Source organism: Bombus flavifrons, chromosome 15 (genome assembly GCF_040668555.2).
Source record: "Bombus flavifrons isolate JBK064 chromosome 15, iyBomFlav1_principal, whole genome shotgun sequence".
NCBI lineage: Eukaryota > Metazoa > Arthropoda > Insecta > Hymenoptera > Apidae > Bombus > Bombus flavifrons.
The window spans coordinates 8,253,470-8,274,081 of NC_138456.1; the positions used below are offsets into that span (position 1 = coordinate 8,253,470).

At 34.4% G+C, this 20,612-nt stretch overlaps 1 protein-coding gene across 9 annotated transcripts in view; it reads left to right on the forward strand.

The window, feature by feature from the left end:
* Ih (hyperpolarization activated cyclic nucleotide gated potassium channel Ih) overlaps positions 1-20,612 on the forward strand; it is a 236,678-nt gene that overhangs the window by 129,177 nt on the left and 86,889 nt on the right. For all 9 annotated transcript variants that reach the window (XM_069128326.1, XM_069128327.1, XM_069128335.1 and 6 more), the window contains 2 exons: positions 5,022-5,428; positions 16,750-17,020. In XM_069128326.1, the coding sequence (XP_068984427.1) occupies positions 5,022-5,428; positions 16,750-17,020 (678 nt within the window). The remainder of the gene's footprint in view (positions 1-5,021; positions 5,429-16,749; positions 17,021-20,612) is intronic.

Sequence of the window (20,612 nt, forward strand, 5' to 3'; positions counted from 1 at the left end):
TTTACATTTTAATAATGTGTGTTTTAACGTGTCAAAGCAAATTCATCCAGCTGTTTTTACAATAATATTTTATATTCAAGGAATGTATGCATATTTTTATGACTGACTGTAGACGAGAAATGCACAAGATTTCAAGTAATAATTTCGTGGCGTCCCCTCCTATGCATTCGCCATAACTGCCATAAGACGTTGATGGTTGCATTTGCAAGAGGTGAACGCGTATGGCAATTTGTATTCTCGAGAGCTCCAGAGGCTGAGTCCCTTGATTTAGTGCTAATAAATATTCATTGGCGTACTTGAAACTGACCTCAGAGAATTGAACGGCATTATCGTGTGTACTCTTCGAAGATTAACCACGATTATTCGCTGCCCGCTGTGTACAGACTGCTTTATTAAACCGCTTAAACAATATTCTCGGGTAAATGGACAATTTGTTGTACGCCACGATGGTAATAGTAATAACAATAATAACGTTACTCCGGAAAAGGGATTCTTCGATCGTGTAAATTGTCGCTTAATGGAATTTGTTGGTTATGCGTTGTTATAGCAAATTGACGGTCGCTATATGCTGAATGAGAGTCGTATTCGTGATTTGGTATAATCGCGAGTTTATTTACGAATGAACAGTTGATCGATATCGATAAATAACATTAGTCACACTATAGCCTTAAATTATACAATTTTTATTAGTATTATAAAATATGCAGTTTTTAAAGTATTTCGATAGTTATAAATTATAAAATAGTCAATTTCAAAATATTAAACGTTTAATTAAGATACTAAGATTTAATTAAGAAATCAGTATATTAAGATATCTGTAGGGTAAAATATTTAGTATTAAAATATTCGTACTGTATTTAGGTATATTTATTGTATACATATATCCTTTAATCGCGAATATTAACTTGAAAGACGTATATGTGTCTGTAAAAAAGTTTTTTTAATTCTTCTGGTATTGAGACAACATTATATGATGTTCTTAAATTAACGCTAACCTTACCAGGCTAACTTAACCTAACCTCAATCTAACATTATGTAAATTCTTATATTATCTGATTAATCAGTTCCTCAATTTTTGTTAATATAAGAATTTACATAAAGTTAGATGAACAAAAGAAATAATAATGAACGTACAATTTTAAATAAAATTTTGAAAATAGTCATTTGATCGGGCCTGGTAAGATTAGTGTCAAACGAATCTTCCTACGAAATATTTTCCGATCCTGTATCAATAGCTAATGGACAATTTATTGAAATTGAGGTTGAAGATTAAAATATGTGCATAGAAATTGGAGATTCGATTATAATAATTTCAACGGTCGAAGTATATATTTAAATGCAATCAAGCTTGATTCTCATTTTTCCATTCCAATTGAAAAGTATTATTAGCTCGTCATCAATTAATTAATTACTTACGCGAAATATGCAACATAGCAATTCTAATTGTTCAATCGTTTACAATAGAAACAGAAATTTAGATGACGCCTGTTCGTAGGCGTTACGTAAGAAAGGATGCAAAAAATTGAAAACAGAAGATATACAGGGTGGTTGGTAATTGGTGGTACAAGTGGAAAGTGGGTGATTCTACGCGAAAAAAGAAGTCGAAAATATAGAATAAAAATTTTTCTTTTTTAATTTTTTTTTTTTAATTTTTCCATCGAGACAACGATCTACAGTGAGATCCGTTATAACGAGACGTGATAAAGTGCACGCGTACCGAGCGAAAATTCAAAGTCGATTTTCTCGAAAACAAAGCCTCAAACGAAAAATTTTTATTCTATATTTTCGACTTCTTTTTTCGCGTAGAATCACCCCCTTTCCGCTTGTACCACCAGTTACCAACCACCCTATATAAGAAGAGCGTCGCTCGTGCCAGATACTTATCTGAATTGCAATCAGACCACAGAATAACCGCGGAAGAAATCGTTTCTTGCGAAACGAGCTGTCGATAGCAGCGACCTAAGGTCATTATGCCCGCGTTCCTTGTTTGATCTTCCGCCTCTGATCTGCTTTCATCTGATGGATACTTTTCGTGATCTCTGATTATTACCTTAGGAGAACCATGTCCAAGACGCTTGAAACGGCTCTAAAAAAGTCGTAAAAGTTCATTGGGAGAACGTTTCGATCTATAAGAACAGAGTAATTTAATCGTCTCTTCTCTCTAGATTTATCTTCCTTAAGAATTGCCAAGTGATGTTAATACACAAATGCAAAGACCATTATTTGTACATACTATCGATAGTTCTCCAAAATATTTCAATTCCTCTAAATCTAAATCACTTACATTCAAAGATACAAAGAACAACAACCACTTTCCCTTCACTGAATCATAAAAACTACTAAATACTTGTCTATCGAAATTTAATATCACGATCTAGATATGCATAAATAACAAGCAAGTTTATCTATTAATCGTGTCAACGACCATAAGCAAACAATTGAGAAAAGATCGTCGATCGGCTGAATAGAGGTATGGAAAGGGAGACAAGAATCAGTGGGGAATCTGTGGAGGGCGATAATACGCAGCGATAACCGAGCGTCCAGAATGGCAAGGACGATTTCGAGAGATGGAAAGATTAAAAAGTGGAACGATGGTCGAGGACGGTTTTGCAGACGAACCGCTACGCTGTATGTAGATGGTTTCCAAGGGTATACCACTTCCTTAACGTGCAAGTCAAACACGTGAAATACGTGTGTACCGATCACAATTGAGATGCTTGCGTTGCTCCTTCATCGACGAATTTGTTGATCGTTTGGAAAGAGAAAGCGTGCTGAGATTTCAGAGAGTCGTGTATTAGGATATAATTTTGCGATCTTGTTCGTTGTGAAAATAATTTCTTTGAAGGTTAATGGAATTAATAATAAGAAGCTGTGTTGTGTGTTTGGTTTGAGATTTCAAGATTTTGGTAATTAGTTTTGTTAGGGTAATTCTTAGATATTATTGTCTGATTTTTGGCGCGAAGAACGTATAAGAGTGTTAGAAATCAAACCGACCAAATTTTTACGAGATTCTCAGTCTCGTTACGGGAGCTTTGTCACACAATCGAATCTCGATAAATTGAATTTGCTGTTAAAATCAAATATAAAGACACATTTGCTAATATGGACGCAATTGCTCGATAGCGTAGTAAATTTTAAATATGTCTTGTTATAAAGAGTGAAAAAAGCATGATTTATTATGTGTTTCTACCATAGGTACTCATTTGTTCTATTCTTTCTTTTCTTGCTTTTAGTATCTTTTTTATGCTAGTGACTCTTATTGTAACTTTGATAATAGTGAAGTTGTGAGGACAAGAAAATAAGATTTTTTATATCTCGTTGATGGTGTTTTTACGAAAGAAAAGAGCCACCATAAAAGGTAACAAGCTTTTTTATGGGGAAGATGTATGGTGTGCGAATATTTGAATTTATAAATACTCTTTCAATGCAAGAAATTTAATTCGCATACTAAATTTGCAATGTTTTTCTGTTATACTAATTTATTATATTAGAGACTCGCAAGTTATGCATTTTCTTTAAAAAGATAAAAATATTGCAAATTTTCATTACAAACTTCTAAGTTTTACTTAATGACTAACATAAACCACACTCACGATTTTATTATTAAAGTGTAGCCCATACGAAATAATTGAACCTTTTTGTAAGTAAAAAGAACGCAGATTGTAAAATCTTGAACTATTTTAAATACTTCCTAATGATAAAGGTGCGTTACCTGTTTTTACCTTTCTAACTACCTGCTATTAGGGCGCTTCGTATACCTGCCAAGGAAATCCTTCAATACACTCTCCGAACTAATCCCAGATTATGAAAGCAGGCATGTAAATATTGAAACCACACCTGTATACAACTCTGGGGTTCCATACCAAAACAATAACTGAAGGACTCTCAGTCTTGTTTTTCTTCTCGTGCAATACAGTTCGTCGTGTCTTATACGCTTTATCTTCGTTTACGTGCAGTGTAGTTTTCATAAATTTTACATTATTCACTCATACGACAAGCATTTTCAATTTATTTAATACAAGGTTTGTATTGTCTATTTTGAATTTTTCAATACATTTCTTCTAACTAAATATTCCTTCTGATTTTTAAAATAATTTCTTCTATTGCGTTATAATTTAATACTCTTCGTACTTCATTCGATTTTTTAATATTTCTTCAGACTAAATATTCCTCCTGATTTATAAAACTACTTCCTCTGGTCTATTGCATCGTACTTTTATATTGTTGCTTTTCTTGTACATTCGTATACATTTGTACGTTTACCTTGACATATCTTTATATTTTTATATATTTTGCAGTTTTAATCATTCGTCAAAATTCTAAATATAAAAACCTACATTGTGATAGCTTTACTTCTCATATGTATATTTTTCAATTTTCTTATTTATATATTTTTAGTTTCTAATGTTAATTCCGATCACATCCATAGATATATTCGTTGCGCGTTAAGCTCGGCAGAGATACGAAATAAAAAAAGATAGAATGAGATTTTTCTCTTTGAAGATTCATTCTCAAGAAAATAAGGTCCGAGCGTGTTTACTTCAGAACTGGCCTGGTACGATCAATTTTCGAATTTATTTTTCTCGGACACAAAACGCTTTATGAGAAAATTCTATTCTTCATTTTCGACCTATTTTCACACGTAGAATAAGCTCCTATCGATATTTACTCCTGTCCAATCGAAAATTAGAATCCAAGTACATCTTTGATAATTTTCCAAATTCGATCTTTTCAGAAACAAAGCGTCATATGAATATATTCTATACTTTCTTCTATTTCTCTTTCTATTTTCTCATAAACCAATTGTTATGCGTGTTCCTATAAATAAATACGTAAGAACAATTTTACCAGTAAATCTCCGAACGTTTATAACTTTTTAATAAAGCATTTTCGAGCGTCAGTCTAAGTATACGTATAAACTTTTTTCATCTACTTGGTGCCATTAAAATATAGTATAGTAAGAATAAGAAGTTGAGAGTATCAGAACAATGTTGAACGAGGAATTAAACGTTATTTTTCAGGGAGGGCGAGAGTGGCGGCGGTGGCGGCCGTTCTGTGACCAGCGCTGGTGGGGGTGGAGGAGGAGGTGGAGGTCGACGGGCACCGAGTCTACGGCTGGTGAACGGAAGAGCGACTACGGGGGTTAGTTTGCACACCAGCAGCACAGAATCCGTTCGTTCACCCCATCACCACCTCGGCCAGCAGCAGGGCGGCAACAATAACAATAACAACAACAACCATAATAATAATAACAACAACAACAATAACTGCCACGCCGGTAATAACCCCGCCGCGAACAATCATCCACGGCTTAACAAAGATGACAGCATCAAGATCAGCATCGAGAACACGAACACTTGCACGGACAGCCTCGTCACTGCTCTAGACGACGAGACATTGCTCATCACCGATTTCGTAGCCGACCAAGGTAAGTCATTTTTACTTTTTATTATCGATATTCTTTTTAACGAATCATCGTCTCATTGTCTTTCCGACTTCGTACAACTTTTATATTACTTCGTGAAGAACTGCATTATATCCAATATTTTTTTATGGCTTTCATTAGATATGTTCTTTAGTTATCATGGTGCATCGCGCAAGTATAATCTTGAATCGGTAGAATAAATCGAAGGCTTTTTTCTACTTTGATGATTTTAACGAAGAATGAAATAAATTCATATGTTATTTTTCCTCGCTGTATATTAAAAATTTTTCATGTAACGTTCTCAAGCTCTTCTCGTGTTTGTTTATCGAAAATTTGGAACCGCGTGGCGGTTTATTTCAGCTGTATAAATATTAGGTATGGAAAATGTATACGCTGTGCAAATGTTGTTTAATCTTCACATAAACGGAGAGTGCCTGAATTTTTCGATAATGTTTTAAATTCTGAGATTGCAGATATTTAAGAAATTGTAAATATATGAGCAAGTCGATATATTTGGTTGAGCGATTATAATTTAAAGAGGATTTAGAGCGAAATAAAATTCAATTCTTTGATGCTGCCGAATTAATTTTGGTCACTTTGATTATCACACAATTTTTATCTTATTTTTATCTTTGTCCTTTTTTCTCGTATTTTCTTTTTTTTCTAACGTCCTATTTTCGAGTTTAATACTGAGATATCATCTACACGAGAAATCAGTTCTTGTTACATTAAATGAACAGTTTAGAAATACTCTGATATTATTTCGCATATCGTATTTTCCATTCAGTTTTAATTAAAATCTTCCCACAATTGGAAAACCTATCGTTGATGTTATTCTGAACTCAGAATATGAACACTTCTATAATTTCAAACACACACACGCATATGAGTTTATATTTAATTTTTGAGTAATAACTTTGACTGTGGGAGAAAGCTAATGAAATTTACAATACCGATATTTTAATAAATATAGAAAAATCGTATTTTATTTTATTCTTCAGACTTATATTACATTGAAGTATGAAGTATCTATTAAAAAAAAATTGTTCATTGAATTTTCTACGATGACGAATCAAGAATTATTATAGTTGCAATGGCTGTATTTCCTAGAAATTAGATTGGAAAGTTTGATAAAAGTTATAGTGTGTCAAGATTAGGAACGCTCGTCGTTTTGTCCAGTGGCGTTCAGTTACAGTTGAATCTTACCCCACCGGAAATTTAATTGCGCAGCTCGCGACGTATATATATGTATACTCTTCGTATTCCATACGAGATTTCCGACACGTTTTGTGGAAAATTTAGAAGCATTTTCTACAATCTGAACAGTTCTTTTATTATAGCAATAATTACTCGAAAGAGCGAATCTTCAACTGTATATTATTCTCTATAGTTTCTTACCATTCGTATTTAACTTTATTATACGAAATAATAGTTATAAATAATCATCCTGAATATTTCTCAAGAAATCGATAATCAATGCCTCTCTTTCTCTCCTTAACGAAAATCAAGATTTCAAAATCGAGGATGTTGAAATTAAAAGAGAACAATCTTTGAAAGCCCAATTTACCTTGAGAAAAAAAGATTAAGAAGAAACAAGAGTTAAGGATGATTGCACTTATACAAAGAGCACCCACGCTCTTCCACAGACATATCAGACTCATCTAATGCAACATAGAATTAAACACATCTATCTTCACATACAAATCCAGCTACATCTTTGTGGTCGCGTCGTCGAAACAGTTTAACCTTCTTTTTGCCACACCTATGAAACAGTGTTCCGTTATACTTCCAAGGTGATGACTGCGAATAAGTCAAAGGAATTAATCGAGAGGATGTTCCAATTATAGTTGTTCCAATTAAGCGCTAAAAGATGAGGTAACATTTTGAAATAAAGTGGAAAGTAACAAATAGAATTCAATTTCCATAATTCTTCATCGAACCGTAATTTCTAGTTCATTTCTAAGTTCAATTCGACTATTGATCTTTTTTTAAATTCATAATCACTTGATATATCCGCTACCATAACATCTAACGCATATGTTGCGTCAGCTCGATTATTTGTGATACCAACGTTGGATTTTAATTTTCGCGCTTGTGTTTCGATAAAATAATTTAGGCAAGCAAATAAAGCAGCAAACTGCGTATTGGAACATCGTTACATTAAATAAAGACATTTCTGATCAAACAAAAGAAGCAGCTCCAGAGGTGGTTAGTTGTATATTTCAGTAGCAGCCAGTTTAATAATTTTATAACTATATATGTAATACAGCAATTAAGAATGAATATACGTGTGTTATTTAATACGACCAGATATCTGCTTTTGTTATAAAAACAATGAAGATCAAGAATGTGGAATATTAATGATGCCATGAAACACGACGATATTTATTTGAAACATTTCATGAACCGATCGTGTTCTGACCCAGTTAAGCCAATATTATTTTATTCTATTTAATTCTATTTAAAAAGAAATTTAGTATAATATAACACATACATGTATATATCTTATATATGTATAAATTTCATTGAACAAATTATATAGTAAATAAAATAATATTTAATTAAGAGAGTTTAATCTATAAAAAGAATATTTTTTAATTGTGCAATCACTTATATCGCATATATATTAGCACACCTTTATATTTAAAAAAAGAAAAGGAAATTCATGTAATTCTGAAATACTAAGTTTTTTATCTTCAAACTGTCAACTAGAAATTATTCAAACTAGAAAAGAATGTTTTATTTGCATATAACATTTTTTAGTTGCGTAATCCCTAAATATTTAGGAAATGTTAAAAATTTGCATGCAACATTTTTTTTTATTTAATCTTTTTATATTTCTCACATTAAATCATCGCGATATTGATCTGAAACGAAGAAATGATAATTAAGAATGCTAAACCGACAAGGGTATGCGAATGATAATTAATCAAGGAGAAAGCTCGTAGAATATTTCTGTCGAGGAAACCTCAAATGAGAAATGCGAATTCGAAGTTATTGGCACACGTGTCCGCGTGAGGAAATATGGAGCACCGTAAGAATGCTCGTTCAATAAGCCGTTTATTCGTCGACAAATGCCCGTAACGAGCCCATTATCGGTTGTTGCAATACAGAAAAGCAATCGAGCTAGCCGCACATTTAGTTGGCATGTTTACGAGCACCTGACAACCGACTGCCAACGAGAAGAAATGAAATTTCACTTTCGACAAAATTCATTTCCACCCTTAACTTACGCTTTAACTTCTTCCATTAATTCCTCTGATTATTTAATCATTTCAGGTCTTTTAATTCATCTCTTAAACCAACCTCTATCTACAGAGATCAATTGTTTAAAGTTAAAGAAAAATATTATATATTTTGTTTGAGAAAAATTCTAAATTAAAAAAATTAAGAAATATAACGTGCATGTATTTTGGCGAAAATAGAACGATCTAATATGTTTTCTTTGAGCAAGCGCTTTATATGAAGAATAAAGAAAATTGTTTCGTGGAATGTTTTACGATAAATCAAAAAATACGACAGAAGAGACAACGTTTGAAATTTCAAATAGCGCGAAGAATTGAAAGGAAATTGGAAAGTGGGACGTAAAGAATTTGAGCAAATACAGAAGATTTTATTTTGGAATATTTTATGTTCAATAGAAAAATAAAATTGAAAAAAATCGAAATTTTCAACAGTGTGAGGAATTAGAAAAGTTAACAGATATTTATAATTACATACGTACCAACAGTATGATAATCGATTAATGCAAAACTCCAAGCGCATATAAACGAGCTGTTGAATAAAAATACCAAATCGCACGAATCCTGTTTACTACAGTGGAATATTTGTTTCATAAGAAGCGATTAACGTTACTGGTTTTCACCGTGGCGTCGATTCATTAGTGAATGTTATTTCAAGCTTCAATGGAATCGCCATTAAATTACGTTGAAGTATGAATCAGTGTTTGCGATATTCAAAATAGTTTCTGTTATTCTCGAACTTGCATTTACAAGACATTACGAAAATTTTATTTTAGGCGAATTTAATTAATAAACCCGAAATGTATATAAAAAGATACGACGTATCTATTTATAGAAGAAAATATTTAATTAGTAAAGAGAAGATGGAAGGAATTATCGGAGAGGAGATTAAAAACATTTCTCATTTGCTAAAATTTATAGTAAGCTTCATAAACGAGATAGGAATGCCATTACATGGGCGAGAGTATATTAATTGCTCTTTGTTGAAATCAATTTGGTAAAATTATATGTACGCGTATAAAGGCTGATATGAAGATAATTGATGAAGTTATAGTAGGGGTCTGTAGAATAATTTTCCTTTGATCAATAAAATGTTTGGTTAAAATGGTAGAACGTTAATTAAGGTGGTTGTAGGAAGAATTGTAAATACGTGTAAAATTTCAGTTTGCCAATGTTGGAAATTTGAATATCGAATGTATAAACTTTCAAATGTTCATGTTACCGATGTTTTACACTTCCCAATTTTCGATGCTTCAAATCTTCGAATTTTATGGCTTTTGAACTTCCAAAATTTTTAACTGACGAAGTTTCGAACTCACAAATTTTGAAATATTCAAGTTCTCAAATTGGGATAGTTTCGATTTTCCAAATTTTCGACCATTCGAACTTTCCAATTTTTTCGCTTTTGAACTTTAATTTTAACTATAATTTCCAATCTTTATATCTTCCAATTATCAAGGATCAGGCTATAAGTAAACTACAGAACATTGAAGCAATTAATATTAACCAGGCCATTTTTTAAAGCAATTTTTTATTACCTTTCTCGCAACTTAAGAGGAGGTATTCAACACGGAGATATTCCATCATTCTTTCGAAATTAACACCAAAAATAATGGTATAAAAACGTATCTCGTTGATCAAATCCAATCAACACGAGAAAATTAAACTAGTTAACGATAATTATAATATTCTCCTCGAATACAAGCCGAAACAAAAAAAATTACAGTAATTGGTGAAAATTGTAATGTTCTCGTCTGTTAATGCAAACACAATATTAATTTAAAACCTGCTGTTTATTCAACGAGATCGACGTTTCAATATTTTCTGAAAGCGCCAATTCCCATAATTAACGAATGTGAATTATTCACCGATATCATCTCGTTATCACACACGTATACACATGAATAATCGTACACACATAATTAAAGATTATTGAAGCTGAAGTTAATTAAATGTTACGTAGCAAAAATTGCGCGTTGGAGCGTAGTAAGAAGTGGTTTTCTTTCTCTCTCTCTCTCTCTCTCTCTCTTTTCCTTCCTCTCTCTCTTTTTCTCTCTCTTCGTCGATTCCCTCTCGAATGAGATAATTTGCTCGCTCCTCGTCTATCAGGCAAATTATCTGTCGCAAAGCTCGGTCCTACAAAGACACCGGAAAGAGAACATTTTGTCACGGTAACACTGGCTCGGTCTCGAATGTCGCGTTAAAGTCGTTCCACTTACGACGTTGATTTTCAAGCGAATGTTTTCGCTAAAATCCCTTTCTCAACGCGAAACGCCCTTCTACGCTTCGTATTGTTCATGGAAATTGCTCCTCTTCGTAATCGCTCGAAACGATTCTCAGCTGGTAGACTTTGTAATTGAACGACTAAAGCGGAGAGGTCCGAAGTTCTTCAGGATTTATTATTCTTATTAAATCAAGCATCACTTTTGGTTATTTAATACTTAATTAGTGACAATCTTGTAGTTACATATACTATCGTAATTTAGCTTATAAATGTTAGTTTAGTTAACGAAATTAAATACATTGAATCTTCATAAGTTTCAAATACCAGAACTAGGATATTGCTACCATGAGCGGTTTTATTCGAATCAAGCAAACAGGCTTAATAATTGTCGTGTTAGTCGTATGACACTAATAAAAATTCAAGACAATTAAAAAATATATACAGACACAAGGACAAGCTTGCACATAGGCACAGGCAAAAATCCAAATGACATTAAAAACGATTCTCTAATTATTGTCAGCTATGTGGTTCACCAAATGTTCTCTGAATGAAACAAATAATAACATTCCTCAAATTTAAAGAATCTCTCTCTAAATACAAAAGCAAACATGATGAAACGTAACGGAAAAATATGTAGCATAAATGGAATTTAGAATAATCCAACAACGTTACGCTACTATAGATAAGAATTTACAATCGCAGAAACAACAGAACACGCATTCCTTTGCTAAAACCTTTTACGAAAATCTCAAATCAAACTGTATGGCATCCAGCTAAGCCTTTCTACCTTCTTAAACTTTAAAGTTCAATCACCCAAAGCATTTCGCATGCAACCAAACCGCTAACAACACCTACAAACCCACCAAGGCTCTTTAAAAACACCCTGCATCCTCGACGAATCTCCCCGGGCGTGTCTAATTTCTCTCACGCGGCATACAACCGTCTCTGAAGAATCGCACGCTCAAATTTCTCAAGCGCTCTCCATGAGAATGCGAATCCACTCTCTCGAATTCGCTTCAGGCGAATGAGATCAGGGAGAATTCTGCGTGGGTCTTGTCATGTACGTCGCGTCATCTTGCGTTATCTTGCTTGGTTAGATTGCGACAAAAGATAGTTTTACATTTTAAAATCGCATTTAAAATGTTCATTAGACGATGTATTGTAATGGCTCATGAATTGAACAGAATTTTCTGATTCGATGGAAAACTTTTTATGCGCTCATAGCACGTGTCACGTGAAATATCTTGAAATTTCATTGACATTGTAACGAGACGCGATTATTATTAGGTCGTCCAAAAAGTTTCTTTCGTTTTATAAGGAAATAATGGATACACAATATTTTCCGTTTTATATTATTATCGAATTACGTATGATCCATTTTGTTCTATCAAACTAAAGATCACAACGTTCGACAGATTAGGTTTCATGTTTGTATAAAAATGGGTTGTTGTAAAAGACGTGTCTGTAAAAGAAAGACACTTTCCGGACAACCTAATATAATTCATTCAGTTAATAAGACGCTTTTTAGAGATTTTTGAAATCGCTGACGAGAGTCGAAAATGAAAGTCGTTTCCCACGAAAATAAGGCGGAAAGATTTCAGTCAAACTGTTGATGTACGACGTCCTCGTGGATTTTGACGCTACCTTTTTTCAAATTTGCTGTTCCTAACTAGGAAGTATGGCTTACTTTCTGTATATTTGAATCGCCAGAAGTGAATTAGGTTCTAGCATATTCTTCATTTTCCAGCCTGCGCGAGACGCCCGGTGATCATACAGAGAGCGACAGGCAACAAATTTGCCACTGACTATGCCATCGCTTGTTTTGCCGCTCATCGCTTTATATGGTCGCGATCGTACGTGGATTTCTACAATTAGAACCTTTGTCCTAATGTGAAAGATGTCCCTCGTTTTCGGCTTCAGCGATCTGAAATAGCCCCGGCAAAGGTAGAAAAAAAAGTGTTGCAGTCCGGATTAGTATCCTTTATACCAAATTTGTGAGCAACCATACAAAACCTACGAGATACGTATATATAGGTATCTCGCGTGATATAAACACAGGACGAGACAAATGGAATTATCATTGGCGATTAGTGGAAGGGAGGCTTGGTTCTCGTGACGTTCTAGCCGCTTCCAGTGTCAAGGTTGACGGGAGATCGTCGCGCGGAGGATTTGCATGCGTTCCTCGTCGAATGCCATGGAAAAGAATCGAACACCGCGTCGTCGTTTGGTTCCACAATAAAACCGGTCAGTCTCAGCGTTCTCTCTCTCTGCCTCTCTCTCTTTTCCACTGCATCGCTTTTGCTTTTCTCTTCTTCTCCACTTGGGTTCCGTTCGTTCTGGCCGTGGTGCTGGGTGGGTTGGTCGGGTTGGCTGGCTTTCGCCGGCCGCGTGGCTTCTTTTTCCTCGTGTTCCGCTCGTCATTAGTCAACCTCTGCATCGGGGACCAGTTACACGGTAAACGGGGCAGACCGTTCTCGCGATCCTGAGGCCGCTTGCTTTCGGGCGATGGCCGACGATCTGGCGCGCGCCAGTCAGCTCGACGAGCAGAGAACGCCGCTCTTGAGGAAACAAACACAGCTAGACCAACAGCAAGGGAACAAGGGCTGTCCTGTCCTTGTCTCCAGCTGGCCCAAGTTGTCGCACGCGCGAGCAACGCCGAAGTTTGGTGAGTCTTGTTCCGAGGAATTGAAGGATCACGGATTTTATGGAGGCTAGGTGGCTTTTCGAGGACAAGGTTTCGCTGTAGTTGGTCTGATAACGATATTGATCCTTAAATGTATAGAAACGGAAAAATTTAAGATATCCTTAGTCTCTATATGTTAGTCTATATATTCATATCGTCTCTACTGAAATGATGCATAGTGTTTTGGAAAGAAAGAGTTATCTATGAAAGTCATCGTGCATTTTGTAGGAAAACCAGCTTTATTTAAATAAATAAATATATAATGATTCGCGAGAGTACTTGGACATTTATTGTAGGAAACTTTTATAAATATATTGTGTGTGTCATATATGAGTTTTTGAAGTTTCATTAACACTGTGACGAGATGTGGTTGATATGATTAGATCGATAACATTTGATTTTTTTTAACATTATTTAATACACTGATTTAATAACATTTGATTGATATTTATTACATGCACTTGTTATGTATTTTTATTACAAGATTTATTATGTGTTCCTATTTTAAACTAGAACCGACAATGTGTTATTTGAACACATGGAGTGGAATGATAAGATCTTCTCATGCAGCCTGAAATTAAAAATTGAAAAATTTCCTGGTAATAATTCTGAATAATTCTGAATTGGCATAACGTTTAGAAATCTTCTAAATAGGTTGGTACCGTATCGTGTCTCGTTTTGGAAATTATAAGACTTTTATAATTCTGTTGTTACCTCGTAGAAATGAATCACTCGATGAGTTCTATCTTGTACTAGTTAATTACCTAATTTCATATCTTCTCAGATGATACTATGTATATGGAAATTTTATAAGAACGTTAAGAATATTTTTCAAGTATATTTCTTGGTTATTAAGTTTATGGTATACTATATTTTAGTTCATTAATTATAAAATTCTTATACGATCATGACAAATGATTTATCGATGTAGTCTAGCTTATGGCGATTCATCTTTCGCTGTAGAGTAGAGACTTTTTTACAACAGAAAGCAACATCATTCAACTAGTAATCAAGTCGATTTAGAGCTCTTGCATCCTCTTAGCAACAGTTTGTGCGTATAATTAATTTATTGATGATTTTTATCGCAGAGTAACTACATAATTCCTCACCTTCATAAAAACCTATTCTTAGCAATGACGATCTTTGATTCTACTGCAATAATAATTTTCAAACTCATATCCCATTGAAATTGTCATTTATGATTGCAAAGTAGTCTACTAACGATTTTTCTGATTCACAAGAATTACTGGCTCGTTATAATTATAAAGCCCCAAGATCTATTGCTTTCCGAAGATTAATATTTTTATATTATCTATGAAAATGATTAAAAGGATTCCTTAAGACATTAAGGACAGTTGATTTGTTCAGAATTGATTTAAAAAGCTAAACTACAGACTACCTATTTAAAATGATAAACAGATAAATTATCCAAAAACTTTTAGAGAAAGACGGGGCATCTCTATATAAAAGTGACTCAAATCTCCAGGCAATTGGCTTAAAAGGTTTCAAAAAGTAATACCGAAAATTCCACTCAGAATTGCACGAATGTTTAAATAACATTCTTTCTTACACTAGAAAAATCAGAAGCAAAGAGACAAAAAAGAAAATAACTTGCTTTAATGCTAGAAAAAAATTATAGAATCTTAAAGGGTAAATAATGACAAATTAACACAGTAATTTTCTCTAATTTAAGTGAATGAATTAAATATAAACATTTAACACTTCAATCAGAATCGTTTCAAAATTTATTCGTACAATTTCGCTTACATAATTTAATTAGCTAATATCGTTATTTCAATTATGCAAAAGAAGATTCTCCAATAATTTCTCGATAAAAATTCTCGTAAAAACTTTTATTCCAATCAAATAAAAGTTCTATTCAATTCGAATAAAAGTCCTCATAAAAAAATATGAAAATATTAATTGAAAGTCGATCAGATTTCCAATATTATTTACAATATTCGACCGCTTAAATTCTAAGTCCCCCCTCCCCTCCATTATTAGAGGCAATGCGTTGCAAATGTAAAACGAAAAAAGGCAGAATTCTGTCGGTTAACTGTATTTAACTGGAGTCGACGAGCAAACGGTGCTCGGTAGTTTTTACGTTTCATGTGTGCTTCAACAGAGCCAATAGTGCGTATGGTTGCGTTTGAGAGCTGGAAAGGAAGTCGATGGGAGATTGGAATGAGCTCGCGTGTACCTCGATTCTCGTAGTGGGGATTTCACGTGGCTTTCGACGAAGCATTTTTCAGTAACTGGACTTGAACGTTGTTTATTCGAAACGAGAATTATAGAATGCTCGTTGCTAGCCAATGATTATACATTTGAGCAAATTGCTGTGTTTAATTGGAAATTATCGAGTACTACGAGTTCTTTCAATTTCTCAACTATATGTTCACACGTATATATAATTTGTTTCACGAGTTACAGTTTTTCACATCGTATATCGCGAGGAGAGAGACGCTTTAGGAGGTAACTGACATCGTTACCTATCGAACTATAGTTTAGATAATTTTAAAATTGCATATATGAAATTGTAAGTTTAGTTTAAGTTGTTGCATACGACAGATTGAACTGTTGTTGATCTAGATAATTGCAGCGAAATTAGGATTGTAATTAATTACATTCGACGTTTGATGTGTTGACGTTGAATCAACGTTTGATTGATTAAGTTAACTGATAGATGGATGATAAGATGTTTAGACATTAGGATCTGTAGACTGTAATATAACTGTTAAATACATAAAAACAAAAAGAAACGCTGTAATACAACGATTATACAACATAGTATCCACAAAAAGGTATGAGAGTGCGTGTGAACCCTTACGTGAGAATTTACATAACATGTACACTATCTGCCATAAGCATTTGGACTCATTGGTTACATTCAATATTTTAGATATGTCGCGAATAAAATAACTGACTTACAATCAAACAGCTGGAAACTGAAAATAGAAAACAGTATTGTTCAATTTATACTAAACATCGATAAATATTCTAATTCTTACCTTGTAAGTACAGGGTAATGTATGTATTATATATTCTTAAATAGATTCTATAAGCGTACAAATTCTTTATAAGGCGTTATAAGCAGAATCAGGACGAAAAAATTATAATGTGTATTATTTAACGTAACAACACTGCTTAACAAAATGCTTTTGTTATTATATTCTAGGCAACGAGATGAATTACAAGGGCAGCGGGAAGGTCCACTTCGGAGTGGACGATGTGTCCCTCTACGGGACGCCGAAGGAGGAGCCGGGCCCGGGTCTTCCGGGCCAGGAAGTCAAGCAGAGCTTCTTGAAGAATCAGCTTCAGGCCCTGTTCCAGCCTACCGACAACAAGCTGGCTATGAAGCTGTTCGGAAGCAAGAAAGCTTTGATGAAGGAACGGATCAGGCAAAAGGCTGCAGGTCACTGGGTCATCCATCCTTGCTCCAGTTTTCGGTGAGTCCTTCCGCCAGATATCAAACCGTTTCACCTTGACAGGCAACCAGATATCGACCCTGTCTCGATTTTCCAACTAGATGGTTTCTAGACATACTGACGCAGTACCTTGTCCTAGGTTAAAAGAGTGTATGATTTTCTACAAGAAACACTGTATGATGATATATCTTGGTTAGAGAAGTAGACTATGCAGCCTTTGTCGTATCTTTTGACGAAGGATTTCATCTTCAAAAGATATTTTTAATGACGTTTTTCTTTAATCACGTCGTTGGTGGTATTTTACATTAGAAGTATCAGAGTGGTGAAAGTGATCAATTTACAATCTTTATCGAGTAGAAAGTTGATAAATCGATACAGAATAATTATGGATAATTTGCACAGAATACATTATTAGGGATTTGAATAATTTTTTGTAAATTATGTGGCTTATTTTTCTCTTGTATTAGCAAATTTTTCATACATCTAATTACGTGCCTGTAGTTTCACGTACGTTGGCTGAGGCTTCCGGATGCAAGCCACGTAATATACGAGATTTTATCTGAGCTTAGAAACATAGTGTAACAATTATTAATAGAGCTGTCGAAGAATTTCATAAAGGTTGTGCACGTCACGCATCTTTCTTTGTGCTGTTATTTTTACAGGCGGTCATTTAACAAAGCGTGGCACATTCTTGTTGCACTCTATGTATAGAATACTCCAGTTAATTGCAGAAGCTTTGAACGACAAATTTAACTTCCGATATTTAAAGGCCCTTGCCTGCACTCGATCATGTTGTCTTCGGTTAGAGTTAAAGTTGAAATGTGACATTACACATACGAAGATCGCAGGAGAAAACATGAGAAACGTAACAAAATATAATAGAACAGAAAATGACGGCCACCTATTGAGTTCAAAGGTGTAAGTTCTCTTAACTGATCAACTTAATAACTGATGAATTAATAAAAATGTGTTATGATAATACCTTCGATATTTTAATTTTTTTTAATTTTGTTTCATTTCAAAGTTAAATAAAAAAGTGATTTTTCCACTTCATCTTGATCTATTTAATAAATTTCTTGCGAATAAAAAAATATATGTGAATTGGAAATGGTCTAAAGAGCGCAGCGGGGTTAAGAAAAATCGTAGGTAATTTCAGGGTCGAATAAATTCTTTTCCGATAGAAATCGGATCGTGTACCCTCGAAGATCGGTTAATTTGCGTGAAAAATAGAGCGTGTTGCAAACAGAGAGTGTTGCAGATTTTTCTCAAATTCTTTTCTCTTTTTTATTTGATCTGAAAGCAACATTCCACGACGATCGCTAACGAGGAGTGAATTTTGTGGATCCATCGCGTGGCTACCACTTCTGTCTAGCCTAATTACCAATTAAAATGACTAATTAAAGTGCTTCGCCGCAAGAGCAGATCCGAATCGAACGAAACAGTTGCGTCGAAGGTTTTCTTCATCGCGATTGCGCGGTGATCGGCTTTGACCCAGTTCGCAATCTTGCTGGAGAAAACAATCGATGATAAATTTGGCTAACATTGAATAACGGACGATTCGATAAACATTTGTCTCCAGCAATCTTGCAGACATTTGCTTTAGGTTTATTTATCTTTCATCGAGACAACAACTTCAATCTTTTGACATTGATGAGTAACCACCGATTCGATGGGAATTTTTTTAAACAAGTTTGTATGAATAGAAGAAATCAAAACTTTGTAATCTTTACGTTGCGTAATTAATTACTCCAATCATCGTGAGGATTATTTCAACGAAACAAAGTGTTTCAAATAATCCACTTATCTCGAATTTGACTTGACAAAACGTCGTTTAGCTAAATTCAAACCTCAATTTCCAGCTACTCGATTTCCATTTTCCACTACTTTATCGTACAAACCAAAATCAACCAACAATTTACCCTGAAAATTACCATGCAGAGATGCATGTTGCGTATATCAACATAGTCTAACACATTTTCGATTGCGATGCAAATTACGCGTGTCGCTATAGCGCCAGCAAAATGGCTTTACGCCATGTATTACGAATGTGGTTATATACGTTAGTAGTGTCACAGAACTGCGAAGGGTTAAAATTTCTCCAATGGTATCCTCGCGTGTCAACCATGTTGGGAAGAATTATAGATGCTTTGAGGATCCCTGACCTCTGACTTCCTGGACAGTATACGGCACTTTCCCGTATCGCAGTCGAATTCCTCGTGCGGCTTGGACAGTTCCATCCGAACAACCGGAATGCGTCTGTCTGTGTCGCGACATATTTCGAGGAACGATCGAACAAAGAAGATATTCTTCCCGTGGGATAACGCGTGCCACTAGACTGATGTGATCGATTCGGGTCATTGAAACTACTATGGTGGTCCAGTTTTATTCCACATTGATATTCAGACATGGCACTATTTTTGTATATGTTGCGTTTTACAAGAGGGCTAATTTAATTGTACAATAGATCTTTAACAAGTCCACTTTAAACGTCATTTCAAAAGGGCGTTCTTGCCTCGTTAACTGGCCGCCCGCTAGCCCTGTTTTGCTAGTTGACCGCAAGTACACGCCCGCATGATCGAAACAACAATTATCCCTATATTATATTGTGATTTAAAATAGAACAGTCACACGATATATAACCTTTAAGATATATGAGACGGAAGACAGTTTTCTGACGGATCTTGTAACAATGGCCACAGGTACCGCACTCTCGACTCAGAACGAACTTAAACGAACCGTCGTTAAATGAATTATCGTTGCCAATCCAATATAACGTAAAATTAATTGTAAGGAAATATTTCTGAGAATCGATGACTAACAATGTCTGTATATTCCGAAAACGTCTGAGGGGGGCACACATACAATCGCTCACATTAAAATACTGGGACATACTTTAAAGCCGAATAACTTTTTTAAAATTCGACCTGACGTCCTGATATTCTTCTTTTTTTTTTTTTTTTTTTTGAGAAGTTACAAGGATTAGTTTGAACGACGCGTGAATACAATTTTTGAAAAATTGCGGTCGACTGGAATCGCGAAGGAAATAGTGTAAATGTCGATTTTTACAATTTTTCTTATTCGACTCTGCAATGAAAACTTAATTAAGCAATACGTTGCTATTGTCCTAATGTAATAGTATACTTCTGCTATAAATTATTTTAGTTTCGAATTTTTTAGATAGAAATAATATATTTCAAAAATATTTCTGTTAATAATGATTTTTTAAAGTAAATTTATAAAATTCACGTGATCGAAGACATCCCTTCGGCATAATTGTGATAACAAATGTAAATGATTAAAAATTTTGTATACGTAACTCAAAGGAATGATTCGCACGATATTTTCTAGCGAAAAAAATGTCGGTACTTGAGATCTTCTGAAAAGACCGGCTTTCTCCGTTATCACGGACTGGCAACTGGTTGACAGATCGAAAATCTACATCTGAAGGGCCCTCGAGGCGTGGATCGTAGGTTGGAATTGCTGAAATTACCAGGCACCGTACCATAACCATTCGCGAAACAGTGCACCGGGCGTTTGTCGTGGCAATTGCCTGAAATTGCCCCGCTCTTCCGCTCAGAATTTTCTTTAATTACTGATAATACAAGGACACGCT